Source organism: Xiphias gladius, chromosome 1 (genome assembly GCF_016859285.1).
Source record: "Xiphias gladius isolate SHS-SW01 ecotype Sanya breed wild chromosome 1, ASM1685928v1, whole genome shotgun sequence".
Lineage (NCBI taxonomy): Eukaryota > Metazoa > Chordata > Actinopteri > Istiophoriformes > Xiphiidae > Xiphias > Xiphias gladius.
Window position 1 is genome coordinate 35411012 of NC_053400.1, and position 24656 is coordinate 35435667.

At 40.4% G+C, this 24656-nt stretch overlaps 1 protein-coding gene across 1 annotated transcript; it reads right to left on the reverse strand.

Moving 5' to 3' along the window:
- Positions 1-1139: 1139 nt before the first annotated feature.
- Positions 1140-15414, reverse strand: galr1b (galanin receptor 1b). The gene is made up of 3 exons (XM_040139492.1): positions 14587-15414; positions 12916-12981; positions 1140-2724 (listed from the first exon to the last, which is right to left on the reverse strand). The coding sequence occupies exons 1-3, from the start codon at positions 15304-15306 to the stop codon at positions 2407-2409; spliced, it is 1104 nt and encodes a 367-aa protein (XP_039995426.1). The 5' UTR covers positions 15307-15414; the 3' UTR covers positions 1140-2406.
- Between the last annotated feature and the right edge of the window lie 9242 nt (positions 15415-24656).

A 24656-nucleotide genomic window follows, 5' to 3' on the forward strand; every position in this document is an offset into this window, starting at 1 on the left:
CACCTTGTTGCTCTGGGACTCATACAATGGTATCTCTCAGCTGCCACATCCTGTCTCACCCGACCAGTTTAGAAAAAGGAGGATTTAGTTACCAAAACAAACGTAATGGTGGGTTTGGTACATTATTTTTACTGCTTGAAAATCTAACTTTGTTTTTTCCAGTGTCCATTGGCTGGCTGGTGTCGGCCACAGGTAAGCAGGTAAACAGGTATGAAGGGCTGGGCAAAGGCAAAAATCCAAAAGACTGGCAAAAGTCCAGCATGGGCTTGTAATCAAACAAAGGAAAGGCTGGAAAGGTACAGACTATGCAGCACAATAGGCAATCTGGCAGCATGTAGGTGAAACTGGGGCAGTATAAGTACTGGGAAGCTGATCAGGGAATGGGAAACAGCTGAGCGGCGGGTGTGGGGAATCAGGCGAAGGGAATGGCAGGAAAAGCCGAGGTTAGTTCTGGGCAGCTGGGCGTGGCAGGGTCTTCAATGACATGAGAGTTAGTGGCAATTGAAGAGGCACAACAGAGGAAAAAGGGGAACCATGACAATGCTGGCTTTATGGATGTTGTTAAATCTTCAAATCAAATACAAACAGTCAAACCACCCTCACTTTAAGCAATTTGATAAATACAGGCCACGGTCTAATGGTGACTGGATTTTTACAATCAGGACCCAATTTTTATCTTATAGTATTATATTTGGGTATTTTTATTATGATTATGATTATTGTTGTTGTTGTTGTTATTATTATTATTATTATTATTATTATTATTATTATTAGCAGCATGCTCGAGAAGCAGGGGTTTTTCAGTCTCCATACTGTTTTGAGTAGAATTTATTCGTCTCCTCTGCAGTGTGAACACACCACGGACAGTTACTGTGCACAGCTTCTCTCTCTCTCCCCACCTCATGCTCCCCATTGTCTGCAGAGAGAGAGACCAGACTAAAGACAGAGGACAGTGTCCACCACATCCAGTCAGTGCAACGCACACGTTTGTACTTCTTCCTTAGCCCCTGACCCTGACATTCCCCATCACCACTACCAGGGTCTCTCCATGGACCACAGTGAACTCGCTCTCCTCAAGTCTCTCTGGGTTCTTTGAAAATCATCTGACTGTGAACGAAACAAGAGAGTCAAACAGCTTCTAATTTCGTTTAATGTTTCATTCACAAAGAAACCTTCACACATTTGTAACCACACACATAAAAACATATCATACAGGGATTTAAATGTAGATCACGGTATGAATAAGTCAAACAATCAGTGGAATGGTGGTAATATGGACTTGTTCTGTGATCAGTTTATCATCGGTCATGCAAATACATTCATCTTTACAAATATTCTCTGTGGTATAAAGTGCTCATTTCTGACAGTTCACGGTTTGAAATGAAGCTTTTTTCTGTTCTAACAAGGTTTATTTAAGCTGTAAAATAAAAGTATTGAGAAATACTGAGTCCTGACTGTGAACGGCCAAACCTGACTGAACAGGAGATTCATTAATTAACTCTTAAGTTTGAATAACTTCATCAACTGCAACACAATGACCGAAAAATACTGAAAGTCCGTAATTTGAATCAAACAGGTGATATATTCAACAAATAATTATATAAAACTTCATGTAGTTTTTTACAGTTTACTGAGCGCTGACTAAACAAAATAAAGAAATCTACAAAAAAAAAAGATTCTATCCACTTACACAATTATTGATTAAACCTATAAATCTAGAATCTGAACCACAACATGATCAGATATTGGTTTATGATTCAGGAGTTATAAGTTATAAAGTAAAAGAAATAAAGTAAAACAAATACTGCCCCCCCACATGTACTGTACTGTACCATGTTTGGTGGTTTTATATTTCTAACTCAACTAAAGGATTAAAGCTGATGTTTATATTTATGATTTGGGAAAATTCTACCTTGAAGCAAAAAGAAAAGTTTCAATCAAAGTTTCAATTCTTTCCACTTTCTGTGTAAGAAAATATAAGCTTAAATGATACTGCAGTTACTGTGCTTACTTTTCAAATTCTCAGAAGACGATAAAACTTCTCTTAGACTGATTTTTAGAAAAAATTACTTTTAATATCAACCTGACTTTAAATGTATGACAAAAACAGCAGGATTGAAAAACTGAAAACGAGGCTGATTTTTTTGAGATTATGAGTCCTGCAGTTTTCTGTTTCTGTTTCACTTATTACCAACCTCCATCTTCTGCTCCTCTACACCCAGAAGAGGACCCACAGAAGCAGTCCTCAGTCAATCGCGCTGTTCTGCTGTCATGTGACCCACCTCCTGCTGAAGAGAAAACTCCTCCGTCAGCCTCTGATCTGTTCAGACGCAGCCCTACCTCATGTTTCCTGTTGAGGGAAATCACTCTGTTCTTGTAATTTATCCGATCACACCCCCAAGTCCTTTATATGTTGCTGGTGGAGAGCGTGGTGGAGAAGTTCTCCATGCGGAAACGAACCACCTTGCCCTGGGGTGGCGGCGGGTACAGGAAGCGGCAGGTGAAGACCTGGCGGCAGGCCTTACGGAAGTTCTCGGACAGGAAGGCATAGAGGACAGGGTTAACACAGGAGTTTCCGTAGGACAGGCAGTGGGAGATGATACGAAAGGCGAAGGAAGTGTCGTTCAGGGGGAAGGTGCCAAACTCCACCCACATGGCGATGATGTGGTGGGGCATCCAGCAGATGGTGAATGCGGTGACGACCAGAAGGACCGTCTGAGCCGTCTACAGGGGAAAAGAGAGGAAAGACCAGTCTGAATCTGAATTTACAGTGCGTTCAAGGACCAGAGGGGGTGTTTGACATCATTACACATCTGAACACTTCACAAAGGCTCCATAAACCCTCAACAAATACTACCTGAACAATTAAACACAAAAATCTCCATAAATACTCAACTAAATCAGTTTGTTTGTCTTCTTGATTTTTATACAGAGCTTCAGAATTAACTTTTCTAAACATCTTCTATATACAGCTCCTGTTAAAAATGTTTTTATGAAATGTTACCTCCTAGACCTAAAACTCTCCATACACTTCACAATGTGGTCTTTTTCTGTGTCTTTCATGTGGTACAAGTAATGTGTGCCTGTTCTGTTCAATAAAAAAGAAAGAGAAAAGTGTTAGGAAAAGTGCCTCTTATTATGTTTTATTTATTTCAAATTAGCTCAGGTTACAGTCAGGGTGTAAAGACTTCAGTCTGTGATGGAATCTAATGAGGATCAAAGTTTCTAACTCTGACATTTCAAACAAACGTCCCAGTGCTCCCGACTTCTCCCACCTGCCAACATTAAACACAACATCAGTGAACACAGCGTCTCAGTTTCACTGTTTCATCATTAAAATGGACATTTGAAACACCGAGTGACTTAAGATTACGACAGGGCCATTTAACAAAAGTGGGTTCTCAAAGGTTAAAGTTAGAGTCAGCAATTACGGAGAAAGACTATTGATATTTGAACTCAACAACAAAACAAGTACACCCCTCCGTTCACCACTCCTTCAGAAGCGCCGCCCCCTGAATTCTTGGACACACATTGCCAAGGCAATGTCACAACGGCAAAATCCAGAGCGTCTTATACGGTGTGGAAGGGGACATTCTTTCTCATAGCTTAAGCAAAACAAACATTATAATATAAAACGTCATCAAACAAACAATATGCAAACAAACGCAGCTTCCAAACACAACGGAGTAAAAACTAGTGAGAGTTAGTTGTTTAGATTGTTTTTACAAAAATACAGTGACAGAAGAGAGGACCGTAGGTTAGTAGCTAAGCTAACAAGGAAGGTAACGTTACCTGGCATAACAAATGATGCATCAATCCAAATAATCCCTCTGTGCTAGCAAACGTCTGTGTTTTTAGGTCTTTTTGGCTATAAAAACTTTCACGCGTTGTACAGACAAATATCATGATAGAGAGCAACCAACGAAACAGTAAGTAACTAACTAACATTAGCTTGGTTTTGGGTTAGCAAACTGCGGCAACAGTTGCTGCTGTGAGGCTAACATGCAGAGAGGACGAGACGGTTTCCCAGCTGTAGACAGCGATACTCACCACTCTCCTGCTTCTATAGCTGACACCACACCAACAATGTATCTTGGTAAATTAGAAAGTAAGCCGAATGTCCGTGGGCAAGTAATGTAACGTTATCAGACACAAAATGCGAAACCGGTACCCTCTAGCTAACTAAACAGTTGGGCTCTCACAAACATTAGAAAACGGAACAAAACCATACCGAGCTATTCGCTCTGTGAAACATAGAAAAACGAATGTTTTAAAAACCTGTGAAGCAGAAACAGAGCAACCTCTGCATCCATCTTCATAACTTTCAACTGTCAGAGGTTTCTCCACCATAGTTGGACTGGTGGAGGGACTATCTGTCTTAACTGTGACTCATCTCCAAAGTCAATACATCCAGCTTTTACGCAATCACATTTCCACCCATAACTCTGTAGCCATCTGCACCACTTATTCATTACGTTTGAGTTCACATCTATAGTTAATCTAATTAAAGAGACTCTTCTCCCACATAAGCTGCTGTGATTTCTCTAAAATGTCCTCACTTTTCCAAAATGTTCTCAGGTTCTAGGTTGTCCTTACTATCTAGAAATATTTATTATGATTCTTTTTTTTCACTTGTTAAAAAGGCCTCGACATGTCTAAAAATGTCCCCGCTTCCCAAAAGGCCTTTAAAAGATATAAAAACAAAATTAAACTAGAGGGTTCCATCACCTGTAGTCTGAAATGTGTGCAGCTCTGCTCTGCTCAGTGAGGCTGACTGTCTCTTCTGTCAATAATATAACATCAGTGATCTGATCAGCGATTGGTTCTGGTCCGCAAACCTGTTACCAGACTAAAAAAGACATCTCCTGCCCTCTCCTCCCCACCGCCTCCTACTGCCGACATGAACAATAAGTACAACTCTTCCTGCTCTTCCCAACCACAGACCTCTGATCAGCCACAAAAAGGGAACTTTTCATTTTTTTTACCCTGGTATTATTTTGATTTTATTCTGTTATTATGTCACTTTAAGAAGTTTTGATCATTTATTAGGTAAGACGGTGACAGATTAGATTTCCAATATGTGCTCGGTTTAATAAAATAATGTCGGAAATTTGACGACCGACCAGTTGCAGCAGCTTACCTAAGACTCCCAACTCCTAAGATGAGCTTTCATTCAGCATCCATGGTCATCCTCCTGTGGAGAACGGTTTGATGTCAGCAGCTTTTTTGCTCTTTGGTAGAGTTTTGATAGATGATATACAGTAAGTCCTTTGCAAGATACAGTTTGGTGTCAATCTAATATTTAACTAGACACCATCTTGTGATGGAATCACTGCAGCCGCGCACCCGTCAGCATGTTAACGTTCAGTTCCACGAGTCATTATTAAATCATTACACGAGTATTCGGTACCTATGGGTCAGACCATACGCATCTACGAGCTCAGCCTTCACTTTGATCTTAACTACACACCTTTAAAGTTTTGTGAATGTATCTTGCACAGTTGTGATACTATAGTGGTGATAACATTTGTCCAAAGACAAACAGACAGACACCTGCCAAAGTCCTCAAAACCACCTCTGTGGTAGTTCTCGCTACAGTACCAATCTGTAGGACCAATTTTTGCCATGATGACACGCACACACACACAAACACACACACACACACACACAGACTAACTGCAATTGCAGCATTAGGTTGAAGCGGTGGCACGGTATCGTAATCAGCACAGTGCACCGGGAAAGGCGCTGCCAGAACTGCCAAACGGGAAGAAAAGAGCGGCAATGTTCCCAAAGGAATTTCCTCCAAACTAAGAGTGTCTGTTTTTTCCCTACAGCAGGAATGTGTCAGGCATTACCCTGATATTTCATGGCTGAATATTGTTTCTTTTGCATCCAAGCACGTCCAATTACTTAAAAAGGTTTCCTAAACTAACGTTACATCCCATCAGTGTAAGGATTTCAGCTTTGTAGATATGTGGCTTGTAGAATCAGCAATTACAGGGTGAGTTTGCAATGAGAATAATCACAGGGGCAGATGAAACAGTGCAGATATCATCCATATTCAGAAGGGCTATCAGGAGCACTGGGAGAAACCTCCGTGGACGGGGTTCGGTAATTTGTCAGGTCTGAAAAAAAACGCACAAGCACAAGAAGTGGAAGAGACCGATGATGGAGAGGATCAGAGTCAGACTGTAGGACAGGACGAGGATTCAAGGGGAGGGTATTCAGTTGCCAGGTCATTAGGAGAGTATTAACGCAAAGCCGACGTTTGCCTTGTTTTAACGTCACTTTTTGTTCATTTTACCCAAAGACATTTTAAGCAAATCCTCTGAGACCTGGAAGTATTAAAGTTTGTGCCGACGTTTGCGTTGTTTTAACGTCACTTTTTGTTCATTTTACCCAAAGACATTTTAAGCAAATCCTCTGAGACCTGGAAGTATTAAAGTTTGTGCATTTCAGATATGATTAGATAAAGACATCATACAGTAAATTTGTTTTTCAAAAACATAGTCCTTTGTTGTGGACATTGGGAGGTTATTTGTCTTTCCTCACAGTAAAATAATCAGAATTTTGGAAGAAAGGACAAGAACATAAACAAAGTACAATAAAAAAAATCATAGGACATTTTGTCATTCAAATATCCAAATATCAGCTGGGGAAAAAATTCAACTGGTACAGACTTCAAAAAATACAGTGAATTTGTAAATGTGACACAAAGACAGCAAAGGGTTTTTGTAGAGCAGAGGAAAATATTAGTTTCATTCTCGGTTGATCTGTTGATCATTTTTTCGATTAATCGTTTAATTTAGTCCTTCAAATGTCGTGAAATTTTGAAAATGCACAAGGTGACATCCCCTAAATTGTTATTGCTTAATATTGTCCTTTTGGACGTTTCATGGCTTTCATTGTGTAACATTGTAATCTGTGGGATGGGATTGTGAATCAGAGAGCAAGGTTTATAAACCAGAGAGTACAGATCTACACATGGCTCTCGATGGTACTCATCTGACCCTTGGGGGGCTAAAAAGTGTTTGCTTGAGCCAGTCGAAGGCATGGTACACATGCATCAGAATGGTACGATCTCTGCCTTGTTCTAAGCCCGGAAAAAACCTGGTGAAGCTTCTTGTTTTTATTGGACAGTTTCTGTGGAGTTTTGGACTCTGCATATGTTCACACATCAGCATCAACATCTGTACAGATACAGTACATGAATATGGAAACAAACAGAGGCAGTGCTGTCTGTGTTAAAGGTAGTTTTATATAAATGTATATATATATACATATATACATTGGAGTGAAGATGAAAGAAAGAATAAACTGGTTTTCTGTTTATGGAAAATCTGTATGTAGACCTTTGAGTTCAGACAATCTTGTCTCAGTTACAAACTGATCGTACTGTGTCCTCCAGTCCCCAGGAGTTTGGACTTTCTAGGTTTGATCTCCCGAGTACTGGAGTCTGAACTCTGTGTACTCTGAAAGGCCGGTGTTGTAACATTTTACCTGAATTTCTCTGAGAAGGCACTCAGGATTCAATCAGTTTTTTACTGTTTAAGTGGAAACAAAGTTTATGCAACTTTATAAATGTCTTTATCTTTAACAACCTTTTATTATTTTCAGCAGATGAACATTTCTATTGACTGTCTGCTGCCTCTGTCCATGTCCTTCTAGTGTCACTGAGACAACAGAATATCAGATGACTCATCTGTCTGTCTGCAGTTGAAAATTAAAGTTACAAAGACTTTTAAGGTAGCACTTTATTTTCTGACTCCCGTACTTTCCTAGAAATGTGAATAATAAATAAGCTATTTAAGGAATGATGTGAAGATTTATTTATTTCTATAAATTCTTAAATAAAGACTTTCACAAAGAAATAAAAGTCCTCCGTCTGTCTGTCTAAAGACAGACAAAAAAACTTTCATCAGGATTTAGTGTCAATCAACGATATGATAGGGACACTAACTAAATATCTTGACAGTGAATGTTTTCCTGATAAGTTGATTTAAAACAGTAAAACCAAACAGAACCCAGATGACGCTGTTTTTCTCTGAGAACATATTTGCTGTTGTACATCAGTAGAATACACTATAAACATGAGTTCTCTGAGAATCTGAAATGAAGCGGTGCTCTAAAAGTTTAACTGTCTGGCCTTGTTTTTTTCCACAGAGGATGAAGCTGTTGAAGATGTTCGGTCTGCTGTGGATGAAGTTTTAAGTTTAATTTCTGCTCCTCAGACTCTGAGGGAATCTCCTCTATTCTTAGTCCTGCTATCTAAATATTTACCCGTCAGTTTTTGTTCCTAGTGCACTGACCCAGCAATGGCAGATACCCCGCAGGAAACTGATCTCTGATCTGCTGCTACAGAATGTCTGCACACTGTTGGCTGCCAGCCAGGGTGGGAGCTCAACCTCCATGCATCCAACTCTCAACCTCCACCCTCCAACAAATAATCTAGATCGGGAAATGTCATGTGATCCAAAGAAAATTAATCAGTGAATTGTTATCGTCACTTTTTAATCCTTTAATTAATTTTTCAACAAAAATATGTTTCATCATCACCTTCATCACTATCATCATCAAAATCATCATCACCACCACATCAGCATCATCTTCAGCATCGTCATCATCATCGTCATCACATTCAACGACAAAGAAAACAACACAGTCAGTCATCTGAAACTGATTCCGTTTCCTCTGCTGTCATTATGTGATCAATAAACATGATCAATCACTGAGCTCAGGTTGTTTTCTGTTAATATATGTGCATAAAAAACAATGACATAAAATGATGCCCTCATGAAGTTAGACAAACTAACCAGTAACACAAACACAACCTGTTACAGAGAAATAAGCAATACCATAATGTCAAATAATATTTGACCATTTTCAGTTTTTCTATAAAGTAGCTGTACATTATATCTGTACACATGTAACATACTGTACATTTATTCCATATTTCTTCATAATTATCATTTTTGTCAAATCTTTTCTCGATTGCTTACACACTGTAACTGGGTCTATTAACTAAAAATCCATCTATCAAAAGAAAGACCCATTTCCCGAAACTTTAAACATTATTCCCCTTTTTTAAAACCTAGCTAACAATTTGGTTTCCATGGTGCAGAGCCGTGCTTCCAGCTCACTGCAACTGGACATGACACAATAAGCTTACCGCAGCAGGTCAGCATGTCTCCCTCTCTCTCCCTCTCAACCCAGCCGGTCGAGGCAGACCCCCCCCCCACGACCCGGGTTCTGTTCAAGGTTATTACCTCTTAAAAGGGAGTTTCTTCTTGCTGCTGTCACAAGGTGTTTGCTCATGAGGGAAAGTTGGGTCTCTGTAAATATAACTATGACGAGTACGGTCTAGAGCTGCTCTATATGAAAAGTGCCCTGAGATAACCTCTGTTATGATTTGGCACTAAATGAATAAAATGGAATTGAAATGAATTTAATTGAATTTAATTGAAAAAACTGAAACCTGAAATTCATGTACCTTATTTTAAACCAGTCTGCACAAATACAAACACATTTCCCACTTTTCACTCATTGTGCAGTTCTAAACCACACTTTTTTGCAAAACACTATACATTATTCTCTACACTGGGCACAGTCTTCATTGATAAAATCTCTTGTGTTCACATGGAAAACACTGCCTTTCAGAATGCTAAGCTCAAACCACCAATCACACCATTGACTCCTCATATGGGCAATCACCTGTTGCTTTTCAATTAGCAATCATAGCTTTAGTAATAAAAAGGCCAAAGGTGAGCTCTCCTGTGTCGGAGAACAATGAATCCCAACTTTGCAGAGAAAGGTAGAGCGAGAGGAGTGAGAGTCAGAGGAGAAGGACGAGGACAAGCAGGACCAGCAAGAGGAAGACCAAGACTACGACGCAGGAGAGCAACTGCCTCTGATGAGATTCGGGCCACTTTGGTGGACCGTGTGGTCAATCATGGTCCGACGATCATAGAGGCAGGGTTGGGAGGCCAGACAAACTTCAGACTCTTCACTGTGGCCTCAGTCGTCCAGACATACAAACATGAGAATAGGTAAGAACTCTACTCCCCTTAATGTAGCACTACATATCAAGACAGAACTCAATAATTACTGTTGGGATACTGTAAAAAAAATATGTTCATGTATATATGAAATTGAGAACTGTACTCCTACTTTGTCAGGGCGCAGTGTTGCTACTGTATTGTTCTAATAATTACAGTGTTTTATAGTATTATACATGTATATTTTAAATGACTGAAAGAGGTGACTGAAACACACAATATGGTCAGAACAAATAATGCTTTAACACCAACGCAAATACAAACTCAAATCACTGAAGACCACGGTATATTGCAAAATATTGACCAGGCTAGTTTGTAAATCATGTCCTATGGCGAAACCACCTACAAATTAAGTAGGTCTACAGGTTGACATTCGAGACAAACTCTGAAAGAGTCAAAGAATTGCACTGACTATGTGCAAGTGAGACCTCTGCATTCCAATACTGTAATTGATTGTATCCAGTCAGCACTGTAAAGGCACATTATGTATTGTAATGTTTTGCACTTCACAATATTGATCGCTTTAGGTCTTTGTCTGCGATTGCTGTGTTGTCTGTTTCAGAGAGTTCTTGAGTTGCAGTTCCCCATGAGGAAGGAACGTCATCAGCCAGCGTGCCATTGTTGAGGTTCCTCATCAACAAGGGGGAAACATCATCATGTAAGCAACTATAAATCACCAAGGCATCCACTTTCCTGGACAAACCATAAAATATCCTCACTACAGCCGAGCAGATGGACGGCCCAGAGCAGCCCAGGTACGATATCATCTCGCGCAACGTAGGTTTCCACCAGGCTGCTCTGGTCCACAACTGGTTCATCAGCCTCCCACGTGTTTCCGTTCTTAATCGGTCACCATATTTTCCATTTCTCAACCCTACTGAGGAGTTTTTTCAGGCATTCACGTGAACACAAGCCTCATGAGCACATACCCCTCATACAAGCAAGGGAGGAAGCATGTGGTGATATCAGGGCTGGATTCGTCATGCCAGGCGATACTTTCCCCCCTGCTTGTCCAGGGGGAACATTGCCTGTGATGTCGATGAGGTCCTGTGCAGCCTAATTTTCTCTTTCTTTACAGAAAGTGTGTTTTATATTTGTGTATTACGACATGACAGTTCACAACAGGCTACTGTTTCTTACATTATGTAGTTTAACACTGAAAATGCAAAAGGCCCACTGATAAGATTGTCATCGTAGTGCTTGCCATTAAGCACATCAGTGTTCATTTGGTTCTTAGAGATGCCCATTCATTTGATGGTGTGTGTGTCATTTGAGGACAAAATATTATTTAGAGAAGATGTAACATTGTTTTGACTGTAGTGTTTGCTTTTGCAAAAGATTTGTGGAGTTTGGAGTTTTTAGAAAATGAGCCATGCTTTCAGGAATTGTGTGTCATGAATTGAGAAAAAATGTACTCTCCCCACTGAATTTCAGTTTATGTTACTACAGTATATTGAGGAATTAAAATTTTTGAAAATGTGTACATGTGTTGTTTCTTTATATTGTTTTCATCATGTAAAGAGGTTGTTCTGGGGGAAAACCATAAGCACCATTATTCACTGGAGTAACAGGTTTTTACGGTAGTGTTTTGATTTGATCTCATCAGATTGTAATGGCTATTTTGCAGTGTTTGTCTATTTGATGGCTTTTGTGTGATGTCTGAAGTAAAAGTTTGGTTTAAATGTAAGATTAAATGGCTTTGAGTGGTGAGTTTGGTTTTGACATGGAAGTTTGAAGTTTGTGAAGATGAGTGTGCAACTATGCATTTGTGTTTAGAGTTTTGGGAAATGGAGCATAATTTCAAGAAATGTGTCTTGGCAATCAAAAAAAATGTAATATATTGGACTTCCTCACTAAGTGTTGCCATGAAAACAGAGCTATATGACTATATATTTCATTAAAAAATGCTGTGACATATTCATACAGACAGATGAGTGATTCGATTGATTTAAACTGATTATTTCAGCTTCTGTGTCAGGCTCATCTCTTCCATCTGCTTCACTATCTGAATCTGATTCCTCCAGAGTTGAGTTAATTGTGCAGCTCTGAGGTCACACTTAAATGTTTCTGTTGTTCTTCACATGGACAATAGTCAGAGAGTGTGACACTGTAAACCAGTTAAAACAGGTTAAACCAGATTAAAGCAGGTTAAGCTGTGTTACTGCAGTTAGTTATCAATACCACCATCAACACCACCCACTCACAGCTCCACACAGAAAACAACCCCAGCAGCAGCTAGAAATGACTCTGTGTCTGAGCAAAACATGAAGAACAGTTAATTCTGATGTCTCTCACAGATGTGCAGACACCAGGGCAGTATCAGAGGTGGAGGGATGATCTGGACATCCATCCCAAGTCCAAAACAGCCGTCCGATTGGCAGAACTGAGGCAGGCAGATTGACAGGCCGGCTATATCTGAGTAACAAAAGGCATGTCTCCTGATGTCACCTTAATATGTCCAACAGCTCAGTCAATGAAAAGCTCAGACCTTTGCCCCCTTTGACACATTTCCTACATTTTTTTTCTCATCACTAAACCTGTTTTTGCCAACAGCAGTAACTGCAACTAAACTCACATTTTAATGCATTTTCTACAGAAAATGGTATTCAAATTAAATAAGTGAATAATTTAGTGATTATTATTATTATTATTATTATTATGCTTCAGGTTTTCTTCATCATCGAGTGTTACTTTCATTGCATGCTGAGAGATATGTAAATATAGTAAGGAGGTGAGGAAGAATCATGAACATCTTGCAGCTTGCAACATTGAGAGGAAACAAAGAAAAATTGAGTACGAGAAAAATGAAAACACTGAAAAGTGATGTCTTTAAAGAGGTGGAGCAGGAGGAGGACTGTACCTTTCTTTTGGAGCGCTCAGATTTCTTTGACATGTTCTTCATTTTTTTATGAAGATGAAATAAAACCTGGAAAAAACAAACAGTGTGTGAACAGACAGTTACAGAGAGTTAAAGGTGCTATATGTAAGTTTTTGCTATCGCTACATAGCCAACAATAGCATTAAATGAGGTTTAAGCAACTCTGGAGAAAGACTGTTGATATTTGAACTCAATAGCAAAACATATACACCCCTCCCTTCAGAGCTCCTTCAGAAGCTCTGCCCCCCAAATTCATGGACGTGCAAGCCCAAGACAACAACACTAACAACTGGGCAAGCTGAGCTAAAGAGAAATATGGTGGAATCCAGAGCGTCTTGTATGCCAGTGGATGCTTTTTCTCAGAGCTGTAGCAAAACAAACGTTAAAATATAAAACGTCATCAAACAAACAATATGTAAACAAACGCAGCTTCCAAACACAACGGAGTAAAAACTAGTGAGAGTTAGTTTTTTAGATTGATTTTACAAAAGTACAGTGACAGAAGAGAGGACCGTAGGTTAGTAGCTAAGCTAACAAGGAAGGTAACGTTACCTGGCATAGCAGTACAAATTATGCATCAATCCAAATAATCCCACTGTTTTAGAAAACTTGTGTTTTTAGGGCTTTGTGTCTGTAAATAAAAACCAAGGATATGATACAAAATGACCAAGGCGTCTTCCATCACCATCAACCCTTGGCCCCTACAATACTGCCCATCTCTTCACTTTCCTGGACAAACCACAAAATATCCTCACTACAGCCGAGCAGATGGACGGCCCAGAGCAGCCCAGGTACGATATCTTCTCGCGCAACGTAGGTTTCCACCAGGCTGCTCTGGTCCACAACTGGTTCATCAGCCTCCCACGTGTTTCCGTTCTTAATCGGTCACCATATTTTCCATTTCTCAACCCTACTGAGGAGTTTTTTCAGGCATTCACGTGAACACAAGCCTCATGAGCACATACCCCTCATACAAGCAAGGGAGGAAGCATGTGGTGATATCAGGGCTGGATTCGTCATGCCAGGCGATACTTTCCCCCCTGCTTGTCCAGGGGGAACATTGCCTGTGATGTCGATGAGGTCCTGTGCAGCCTAATTTTCTCTTTCTTTACAGAAAGTGTGTTTTATATTTGTGTATTACGACATGACAGTTCACAACAGGCTACTGTTTCTTACATTATGTAGTTTAACACTGAAAATGCAAAAGGCCCACTGATAAGATTGTCATCGTAGTGCTTGCCATTAAGCACATCAGTGTTTATTTGGTTCTTAGAGATGCCCATTCATTTGATGGTGTGTGTGTCATTTGAGGACAAAATATTATTTAGAGAAGATGTAACATTGTTTGCTGTTACAAGATATTTGTGGAGTCTTATGTTTAGAGTTATACGAAAATGAGCCATTGAGAAAAACTGTGATCTCTACTTTTACATTCCCTTATTTTGTAGATGTTTTATTTTGAAACTTCTCAGCGGTTAGTCTCCGCGCGCTTTCTGCAGGTTTTACGCACAGATTTTATGACAAGCAGGACTTTGTGCGCGCCCTTTGGTCCCTCTGCTTTGGTCCCTCAGCTGCTGCAAAACACTAATGGGTGTTTCGCAGCAGCTGAGAGTCAAAAATCATCCTGTTAAATGAGTATTTTTTTCAACTTACCTTGGTGTAGCAGCAGCTGATGAGCAGCAGCGGCAGCAGGTATCCGATCAGCAGAATAGTCACCTTGTAGGTGTGTTTGGAGGCTCCGGACCACTTCTCCCAGCAGAAGGTGCTGTTGGGGGCGGTAGGGTGATCGGTTAGGATCTGGTGCTGGGCCACCGGCACCGAGCACACCAGAGACAGCGTCCAGATGGCGCCCACCCCTGCCAGCGCGTTCCTGCGGCTCCGGACGCACGGAGACTTCTTGGAGTGCACCACGGCGATGTAGCGGTCCACGGACATGGCGACCAGCGTGAAGATGCTGACCAGCATGCTGACAGTCGCGAAGTAGTGTCCGAACTTACAGAGGAAGGCTCCGAAAACCCACTCCGGCAGAGAATAGATGGTTGCCTGGAAGGGGACGCAGAAGAGGAGGAAGCTGAGGTCCGCAATACTCAGGTTCAGGATGAAGATGTTGGTCGGGCTGTCTGAGCGCTTCATCATTCCTCCCCCACCACCACCCCCTCCGCTGCTGTGCCTCGCCTTCCCGATTACCACTATTACCAGAGAGTTCCCCACCATCCCAACCGTGAAGATCAGCCCGAACACCACCGGCACGATCAACGCCTCCGGCCCGGACCCGCCGCCCTGCGCTGTGCCGCCGACGCCGCCCGCTGCCTCGGACCGGTTGGACACCAGGAGTTCAGCCCAGCCGTGGGACTCGTTAACCGGCAGAAGCATGCTGGGGTTCCGCAGGGGGAGTGGAGAGTTAGAGAAAAAGACCGTGACGGACTAACTGAAAGACCAGGTCCATGATCCAGATCACACGCGTCCGGCAGCGGAGTAAGGTCTCCACAGACTGCTGGAAATATGGCAAGTTAACGGAAGCATGAAATACTGCTTCCTGTCAGGGGATGTCAAAGTACAGCCACTTTATTGGCGGCCAGTAGGTCTGCAGGAGTTCTGTCAGACTACAACATTCAGCCTTAAATCAGATTCTGGGAAACAAGATCCCGATGCTTCCTTTGATGTAACACATTAATATTCAGCCCTTTCCATGTGTCACCCTGTCTGGGTGAGCTGGGGAGCAGGCTAGACTTCACGAGGAAAGAAGTTGCCCACATCTCATGTAGGCAATGTCCATGAGGAGGACACACAGTTCATTTTTCCTGTTTTATTTTTTATAAACTCGTGTTGCCTTGATCAATCAGGATTTTATTTGTAGGCGGTTCCTGTGTACTTTCTGGTCAGTTGTAAGTAACTCTGTGCAGTTGTGACAGCATGAAGCCTCCTGCTCTCTGATAATAAACTGTGGTGGATCCACCCCAGTGTCATGTTTTTATCAGTGTTTAATGAATATTGATGTTGACTTTATTTGAACTGAAAAACAGTATCTGTCGCATGTTGTAGGACGTGATGAAGTTTAGTGGAGAATAAAAATAATTCAGAGACAGAAGGAGACGTGTCTCAGTGAAAGCCGTGGATTTATTTAAAACAGCAGAGCTACTGCTGAATCTACTGAAGATCGGTTTCTCAAGGAAAAGAAAAAAACAGATGAACTGTGAGGAAAGCAAAATAAAAACACACATGATGAATCCAAACTATCAGAGTCACATTTCTTTTTTCTTACATTGATTAGTGTGGTCCTATTTCTTTGGCACATGAGGGCCACTGTACAAGCTGCAGTGATAACTCATCACATATCACCAGCTTATTCGTGGATCTGGTGTTTGCTACCAGGTGACCAGCATCATCCAATCATATTCATCCAGGTGTTTTATAAACTGTCTCCATTACTCTCCCTCCACCGTCCCAGCCTCCTCCTCAGTCACTGAAGCTTTATTATTAACTCACTCAGTTCATGTTCACTTTTTTTTCCACATTTTGTCATGTTGCAGCCTAATGCAAAGCAAAAACAGAATTTTGGAAATTTTAGCTAAATTAATAAAAACGAAAGACTGAAGTATCACATTGACATAATCATTTAGACCCTTTGCTGTGACACTTGAAATTTAGGTCAGATGCCTGCAATTTCTATTGATCATGACTGAGATGTTGCTGCACCTTGACTTGAGTCCACCTCTGGTACATTCAACTGATTGAACATGATTTGTAAAGGCACACACCTGACTACATAAGGTCTCGCAGCTGACAATTCATATCAGAACAAAAACCAAGCCACAAGGTCGAAGGAACTGCCCGCAGAGCTCAGAGACAGGATTGCGTCGAGGCACAGATCTGGGGAAGGCTTCTTGGTCACGTCTTGGTATAAGACGTGACCAAGAACCTGATGGTCTGTCTGGCAGAACTCCAAAGATCCTCCGTGGAGATGAAATAGACTTCCAGAAGGATGACCAGCTCTGAAAGAAAAATGTTTAATATTTTCGGTAGGGTGTTCCACAGTTTTGGTACATAATGGATGAAGGCCAATTCCCCAATTTTTTGGGGGGGGACTTTGGGAATATTTAGAAGACTTGCTATAGAGGACCTAAGGGCTCGTTGGAGGACATAAAACAACCGAGAATCCGTGATGTAAGAGGGTGCCAAACCACTAAGAGCTATGCCTACAAGTAGAAGGAATATAAAATCCGCTCTAAAATATACAGGGAGCCAACGCAGTGTAGCTAATACAGTTTTCATTAAAAGTCTAGCGGCAGAGTTCTGAATTAGCTGTAGTTTCTCAATTGACTTTTTTGGAAGACGGGTAAAAAAAGTATTACAGTAGTCTAGTCTATTTGAAATAAAAGTGTGAATGAGCATCTCAGCATCCTGTTGAGTTAAAAACGGGAACACTTTGGCAGTAGTTCTTTGGTGGAAGAAAGCTTTTTTAGTTACGTTGCTTATGTTGGATTTGAAACTTGAATTGGAGACTGAAATTACATCCAGACTTGTTACTTCCTTTCTATTTGGATGATTTAAGTTTCCTTACCTGGTAGAAAGTGCATCCCTTTCGGCTTTGGGGCCAGCTAATACTATTTCTGACTTATCTAACAGCCAAGCAGCCATGGAGTGTAATGCATTAATATCTTTTGGCTCGATGGAGTTGTGTATTAAAGTTAACCTTGCGTGATTATATTACATAGCGGTAACATGTATAATGAAAACAGAAGGGGACCAAGACACTTTCCATGTGCAACACCAAAAGATATGTCATATTTCTTGTATACTTGATCTCCACGACTAAAATAACATTAGCTCTCTGTGATGTATGTTCAGAACCAGTTTAGAGTGCACTCAAAGAGACCAACCCTGTTGTTTAGACGGTCGATTAGTATGTTGTTGTCAGTTGTGTCAAATGCATCGCTCAAATCTAGGACAAAAGAACTGAGACCTTGTTTGCAGCAGCACAAAGTCTAAGAACATTAACTATTTAGTTAGAGCAGTTTCCATAGTGTGATTAGATCTAAAACCCGACTGGAACTTCTCTGAAATACTGTTTTCATGTATAAAGTGGTTTAGCTGATTAAAAACTACTTTTTCAAGTTTCTTGCCTATGAGGGTAAGGTGGATATAGGCCTGTAGTCTAAGTTTGGTTTCTTCAGTAGTGGTTTAACAAGTGCAGTTTTAAATGAATTAGGGAATATACCAGTCTGAAAGGATGTGTTAATTATTTTTAGCACTGCTGTGGAGACACTATCAAACACATTTTTTAAGAATTTCGTAGGGACGGGTTCAAGACAACAAGGCTTACTCTGTCTGAGTTCTACTTCAGCGATGCTGCTAGGGTTCCTCATAATTGCCGGCCTATTACTGGTCATATCTTAAGGGTTACTAGTGCCCCGACAATACCAGCTCTAATAGTTATTACATTGTTAAAAAATGTGCAAATTCTTTTCATTTTGAGGCAGGAGCGAGGCTACGAAGGCTGGAGCGGGATTTAATAATTTGTCAGTGGTTGAGAACACTACTCCAGAGTTGTTGCAATTCTCAGCAATGATCTTTGAAAAGTGGATTCTTCTCTCAGTGCAGATAGTTTTTTTGTAGGTGGAAATGCATTCCTTCAGAATACTACTGTTGATCTCTAGTCTAGTTTTTTCCATGTCCGTTCAGCAGTCACAGTCTCTTAAGCTTATGAACAGTACTATTTATCCATGGTGATATGAGATCACTTGATCTCTGTTTCGTCTTAACAGGCCCAACTTTGTTCAGTGTGTTTCTTAACTTGCTATTGAGGGAATCAACCATTTCATTTAACTAAGAGTGTGTATTAGACAGATCAAGGGAGTTTGCAAGTTCAGAAAATTTTCAATCTGATATGGCGTCTGAGTACCGCTTCTGAAATTTGCATTCTCTTTTGTTAGTGGACATATGTAACAGGGCATCAAAGAGCATACAGTAATGATCAGAGTTAGTAATGTCAGACACTGAAACACTTCGTGATGCTTACTCCATGAGATAATATCACATCATGTATATTACCGCGTCAATGAGTAGCTTCAGTAACATGTTGTGTTAATCCTAGGCTATCTAGGTTATTCATAAATTCCATAGCCTCCGAGTCACCGATATTATTTATATGAATATTCATAGCTCCAATGAGGATTACCCAGTCAGAACTGGTAAGAGTTATGGACAAAAACTCGGAGAATTCAGGAAGAAGTACTGAGGATTGTTTAGGTGATCTGTATAGTGTTAGCATAATCATATCTGGCCAAATGTTCAAAAGATAAAAAGACCTTAAGCGGTGATCCCTGTACTCCCCCATGCCGTGAAGGAGCTGCAACCCCGGAGCTGGACCCTGGATCGCGCTCAGAGTGCACTGTACCAGCCTTCAGCTCAAAGCAGCGAAAAGCACGTGGCGGAGCTGCACCCCTCCCCTGATGGATAGCCTGAGAGCAGTCCGGCATCAGGTGCGGAGGTAACGGAGAGGAGCCCATCACTGGCCCAGGACCCCGATGCGCAGCTGGCACGGACAGCTTGGGTGCAGGGGACTGACAGGCCTATGGGGGGAATTCTTGCAGATCCAGGATCTTAACGTTGTTTCTGAGCTGTTTTTGAGTTTTCGAGTAACTGTACTAACTATAGTAAGTACTGTAGTTACACCAGGCAAATGTTTGGTGGGCTTTCTTTTCCCTGGGCCCCCCCAGGGTCTAGGATCGCCACTGTACTACAGTAACTGCTGTTAGCACAGTTGGTACAGGAAGTTATTGTGGATAAAAACAGTGTGAGATGTGATCAACAGAACAGAAGGTGATCAGACGACGTGTTTACAGATGACAGAGTTCATTTCCTCTCTGATTATTTATATTATCAGAGATACAATAATATGTTTATGAGTGTGTGTGTGTGTTTGTGTGTGTGTGTGTGTGTGTGTGTGTGTGTGTTATCTGCTTATCACGTGACTGCTAACTACAAACGATAAACAGGCCCTGAACTGTGTCTGAGTCTACAAACAATAGACCTGTATATGGATTAAGCTTTTATTCATAAAGTGATCCATTATCAGCCCTGGTAACAGATATCAGTTAACAGGATTTAACCTGGGCACAAACTGACTGTTAGTGGCAGGTTTACCAAAGAAAGGAGCAGTAGGTGAAATGTTGTTCCATCTAAGCTGTAACAGAACGTCTGGATGTCAACTGCTTAATTGTACAATGCAGTGCACCTGCAAGGAAGCATCTGTATTCATTATGTTTGTCCGCTCCTTTATTCAGGTTTTTCTTTTAATTTGTCACCATCTGTATATACAAACCTGTACAGAGGTTTTAGTTTCTAAAAAAGTAAAGTCAATCTTCTTTCTACGATAAAGCCATGACCAGTTTCTATTTCTCAGTGAAATTCATCCAAAATGCAGTAAAGACAAGAAACCTAAATCAGATGAGTATTTGCTGTGACCCCCTTTCGCCTTTAAACCAGCACTAGGTCTCCTCGGTACACCTGCACACAGGTTTTCAGGTTCTTGGCAGGTAGGTCGTTCCAGCATCTTGGAGAACCTGCCACAGTTCTTCTGTGGATTTAGTCTGTCTCAGTGTCTTCTACCTCTTCATGTTATCCCAGACCGACTCCATGATGCTGAGATCAGGGCTCTGTGAGGTCCAGACCATCTGAAGCAGGACTCCTTGTTCTTCTGGTCTCTGAAGACAGTTCTTTATGACTCTGGTTGTGTGTTTGGACTCGTTGTCCTGCTGCAGGATGAATCTGGAACGATCAGACGCCTCCGGATGGGACCGATAATCGAGAAGAATCTAAACGTCTAAATGTAACAGAAACTTGCAAAATATCACATGTGATATAGAGATGGCTGTTTTTGTTTTTCATTAAGAGTGTATTCAGGTATTTATTGTATTTAATATATAATTATCATGAAAATAAATATGTCAAATACTTGTAATTCTCCACCGGTTAATCCTGTTACAGCCAATGAAAAACAACATTTTTAAAAAGTGTTTTCACCTACTTTGATAATAGTATTAAAGACTCTACTTTGGTTTTACTTTTAGAGCAACTTAGAATGTTCTCTGAGCTTTGGATATTCTCTTTATATTGCATTTTATTCATTTTAATTCTGTCTTGAGTGTTCTGTGGTCCCTGTTTCATATGCTTATGTTTAGTTGTTGTGATGAATGTTAAAAAGAAATTAGTTTATCTTCAAATTCAAGCTTGAAATTAGTTTCTTCTTTCGGAAAGGCTTTTGGTTCGGTGAGTCAAGATGATTTTAACATGAAACCTGGAGTTTTTAAAATTTTTATTGAATGAAGGGACACAGCTGATAAGCTTTGTTTCCCTGCAGGAACCCATCAACGCTAATGTTCTGATGTTTCTCTAATACTTCCTCTAAGTGTGCCCATGTTGTTCTGACTTCATAAGTTCCCTCAAAAGATCAGCAACAGCCTTCGGTTCCTTAGAGAAAACATCTGCTGACACACAACAAACAGGAAAAACATCAGGCAGAAATGAAGATTTAAAAAAACAAAGCTGATTCAACAGGGACCTGAGGACAATCAGTCCAAGTCCAAATATATTCTGATAATGTTAAAATCATAATCAATCAAAAATACACCATTCAGTTAGGTCACTTATCATACAGGAGTTAAAATCAATTCATCTTTTGTCTTTAATGTAAATGTATTTGTTTCTTTCATTTCAAGTAAATTCACCTTAAAACTTCTCCTTTTTATATACAGATTTCAGAACTTATAAACATGAGTTGTTCTGATTTGAAATGATGAGTTGAATGAACGAATGAGCAGCCGAGAGTTCACTCCATTAATTACATTCAGTTTTTACAGAGACATCATCAGTGTGTTAGCAGACTTCATACATAAACACACATGATAGACACGTGTCTTTAATACATGTTAATGTTGTTATTCAATACATGATGGAGGTTATTTTTTCACTTTACTCTGAATCAATAATGGAATAAGAAACATTTTAACCCTGAAGAGAAAATGTGTGTAACTGAAATACGTTTGTGTTGTCTTTTTGACTGTGTTCTTTTTGTGATGCCATTTCAGGAGGTGTGTTCTTTATTTATGAAGTGTTTGTTTTTGTCACATGTCTGTGTTTTAACCAGCAGTTTCTTTGAAGCAATACAGGAACACAGTTTTTTCTTCATGCCGAAAAAATTAAATGAAACTTTTATTGATATAGTAATAAAATGACCTTTAAACCTTTGAGGAGGTGATCTGTTCTCTCATCTCTTCAGTATTAACACTGGACCGGATCACAATCTGAGTCTTCTCAGCATCAGCAGCTGGAGAGAGACTGGTTACCACGGAGACAGCAGAGTGATGCTCTCTGCTCCCCGATGACCTGCAGGGTTTCTAACTGAAGAGATGATGATCATCTGTTTGTTTCATTCAGAGACCAAAACAGTGATCCTGCTCAGGGAGTGGAGCTTTTTGCCCAGAATAACTATAATTCATAATTCACTGTTCAGATTCCAGACAAAATGCACAGGAAGGACACGGCCATGTGTATTTCCTGGAATCATTCAATAAAAACACAGCTTCCCACATTGGAATATAATGTGACTTTCTCTGTTTATGTTTTTAATGGTATTCAGTCACAATAATATTTGCAATATTTGGGATACAAAAGTGAAATTAGCCATCTTCCCCTTGTCATGTATTGTGTGTTAAAATGAATAAAAACTCATTTCCAAGTATGAGTTTGTACCAAATCGGATCAAATATAACTTCACATGATAAATGAGTGTGTTTGGCTTGTTGTATGAGGTTTGTTTTGTGGAAAAAGAAACTTAACATTAATTAATCTAATTGTTAAAATTTTAATTTAACTTTAATTAACCATTAAATTTCACTTTCAACATTAATTTAAAGTGAATAAAAAGCAGTCAGTCAAGTTAACACTATTTACTAAATGTATTTCCAATCTAATCAACAATTATATAACAAACATGACAAATGTAAACATATAAAAGAAACAGGAAACCCCCGTTATATTTTTTGTAGCAATAGCGCGGCATGTTGCAGTACTATACCCTGTGACGTCACGGGGTTGGTTGGCTTGGCTGATTTTTACAGATACAATGATAGGGAGAGTGAAAGACGGAGACAGTTAAAGACGGAGACAGTTAAAGAAACAGACAGTTAAAGATAGAGACAGTGAAAGATGGAGACAGTAAAAAACAGAGACCTTGAACCCACGGACAAAACTGTCCGTTTTCAGTACAGCTGCGATGGCACTGAAGAGAAAGAGCCCTGTGATGGGTTTGAAGTGAACATTTTTGGAGGAAGATTACAGTGTGTAGAAGACCTTTGAGTTGGGTAAGCTAGGGCAAGCTTAGGTAGGCTGTGGAGCCTGAAGTTGCTCCGTCTTTTTTCGCTTTCGCCACCTATACCATATGCTCTGCTGCCCGCCAAACATACTCCATAGAGGCGTCAGTCCGCTGCAGGGAAAAGGCGCTCAAACGTGCCAGCCAGACAGGGAAGGTAGGGCATTTAGCACCCCACAGAAATCGGCAGGTACTAAGACATCAACTATGCCCATAACAGAAAATCAGTATTCACCAGCATCTGTCACAGACACGTAGCTGTTTGATATGAACACCGTCATCAGTGTCTCTCTCTCATTCAACACATCTTTCACTCCAAACAGCAGCACTCCTGAACCCCTGTTGCTCCCTTCTCACCACGGCAAACAGTCAGACACGTAACCTAGCCTAAAGATTTCCACCGCATCTCTGCAGCATCAGAGTTATCTGACGGGGGCTTGGCTATACAATATAGCAGAGAAAATGACTGTCAGAAGGTAAAAGTGAACCACAACCATTATAAACACCGGGGCCTGAAAGTATTCACCTAAAACTCATTCCATACCTTACATTTGATTCCTCAGCCAGAGAAAGTCACAGCTGATTCAAAACTCCAAAGAAATATTTCTCACCATGACTCCACGTTTCCAAAGCAATCAGTCAGGACTCCAAACGTTAGATGAATCCGAGACGCTATCCCCAGTTCCATCACCTTCCTCACCATTATCTTGTTGCTATAAAGGTTTTTAGATAGATTTTCCTTCACATGTCCCGACCGGCGAAAGGTCGTAGCCATCAGGAACCAACGTAAGGCACAATAATTTACTTTTGGAACAATATCTTACCTTTTCAACCCAAAGTCCTGACCATCTGACCATCAGTCCAGGAAACCACTGTAGGCCTGACTTATTTTTGTTGTTTTTTTTTTTTACCATTGCAGAATTGCCTCACAACAAAATAAACATTTTTGATTGGCCGATGTCAGCTCTACCTGATCACTACTGCACTGGTTCTTACTCATGACCAACATTTCCATAGCACTAATAAATAAACAATATGAACATATAGTATCAGCAGTAGGCCAAATCACATATTCATGAATAAGGCAATTTTCAGTATTTCAGTCTAGTCTAGCGTTTGCCTTTTACTGTGGAAATAGTACTGGGGCCCAGCTTGGTCCTCGGCTGCAACAGCCACTTCATGACAGATACTATGAGTTGACAATCAGTCTCTAAAAACTAGAACTAGTAACTATTACCTATTACAGCACCTATTACAAACAGGAAAATCAAAGTAAAGACCAGAATAGAAACCAGACATTAAAAAAAAGATACTAGATAGACAGAGAGCTTTATTAATAGTTCCTGTCTTC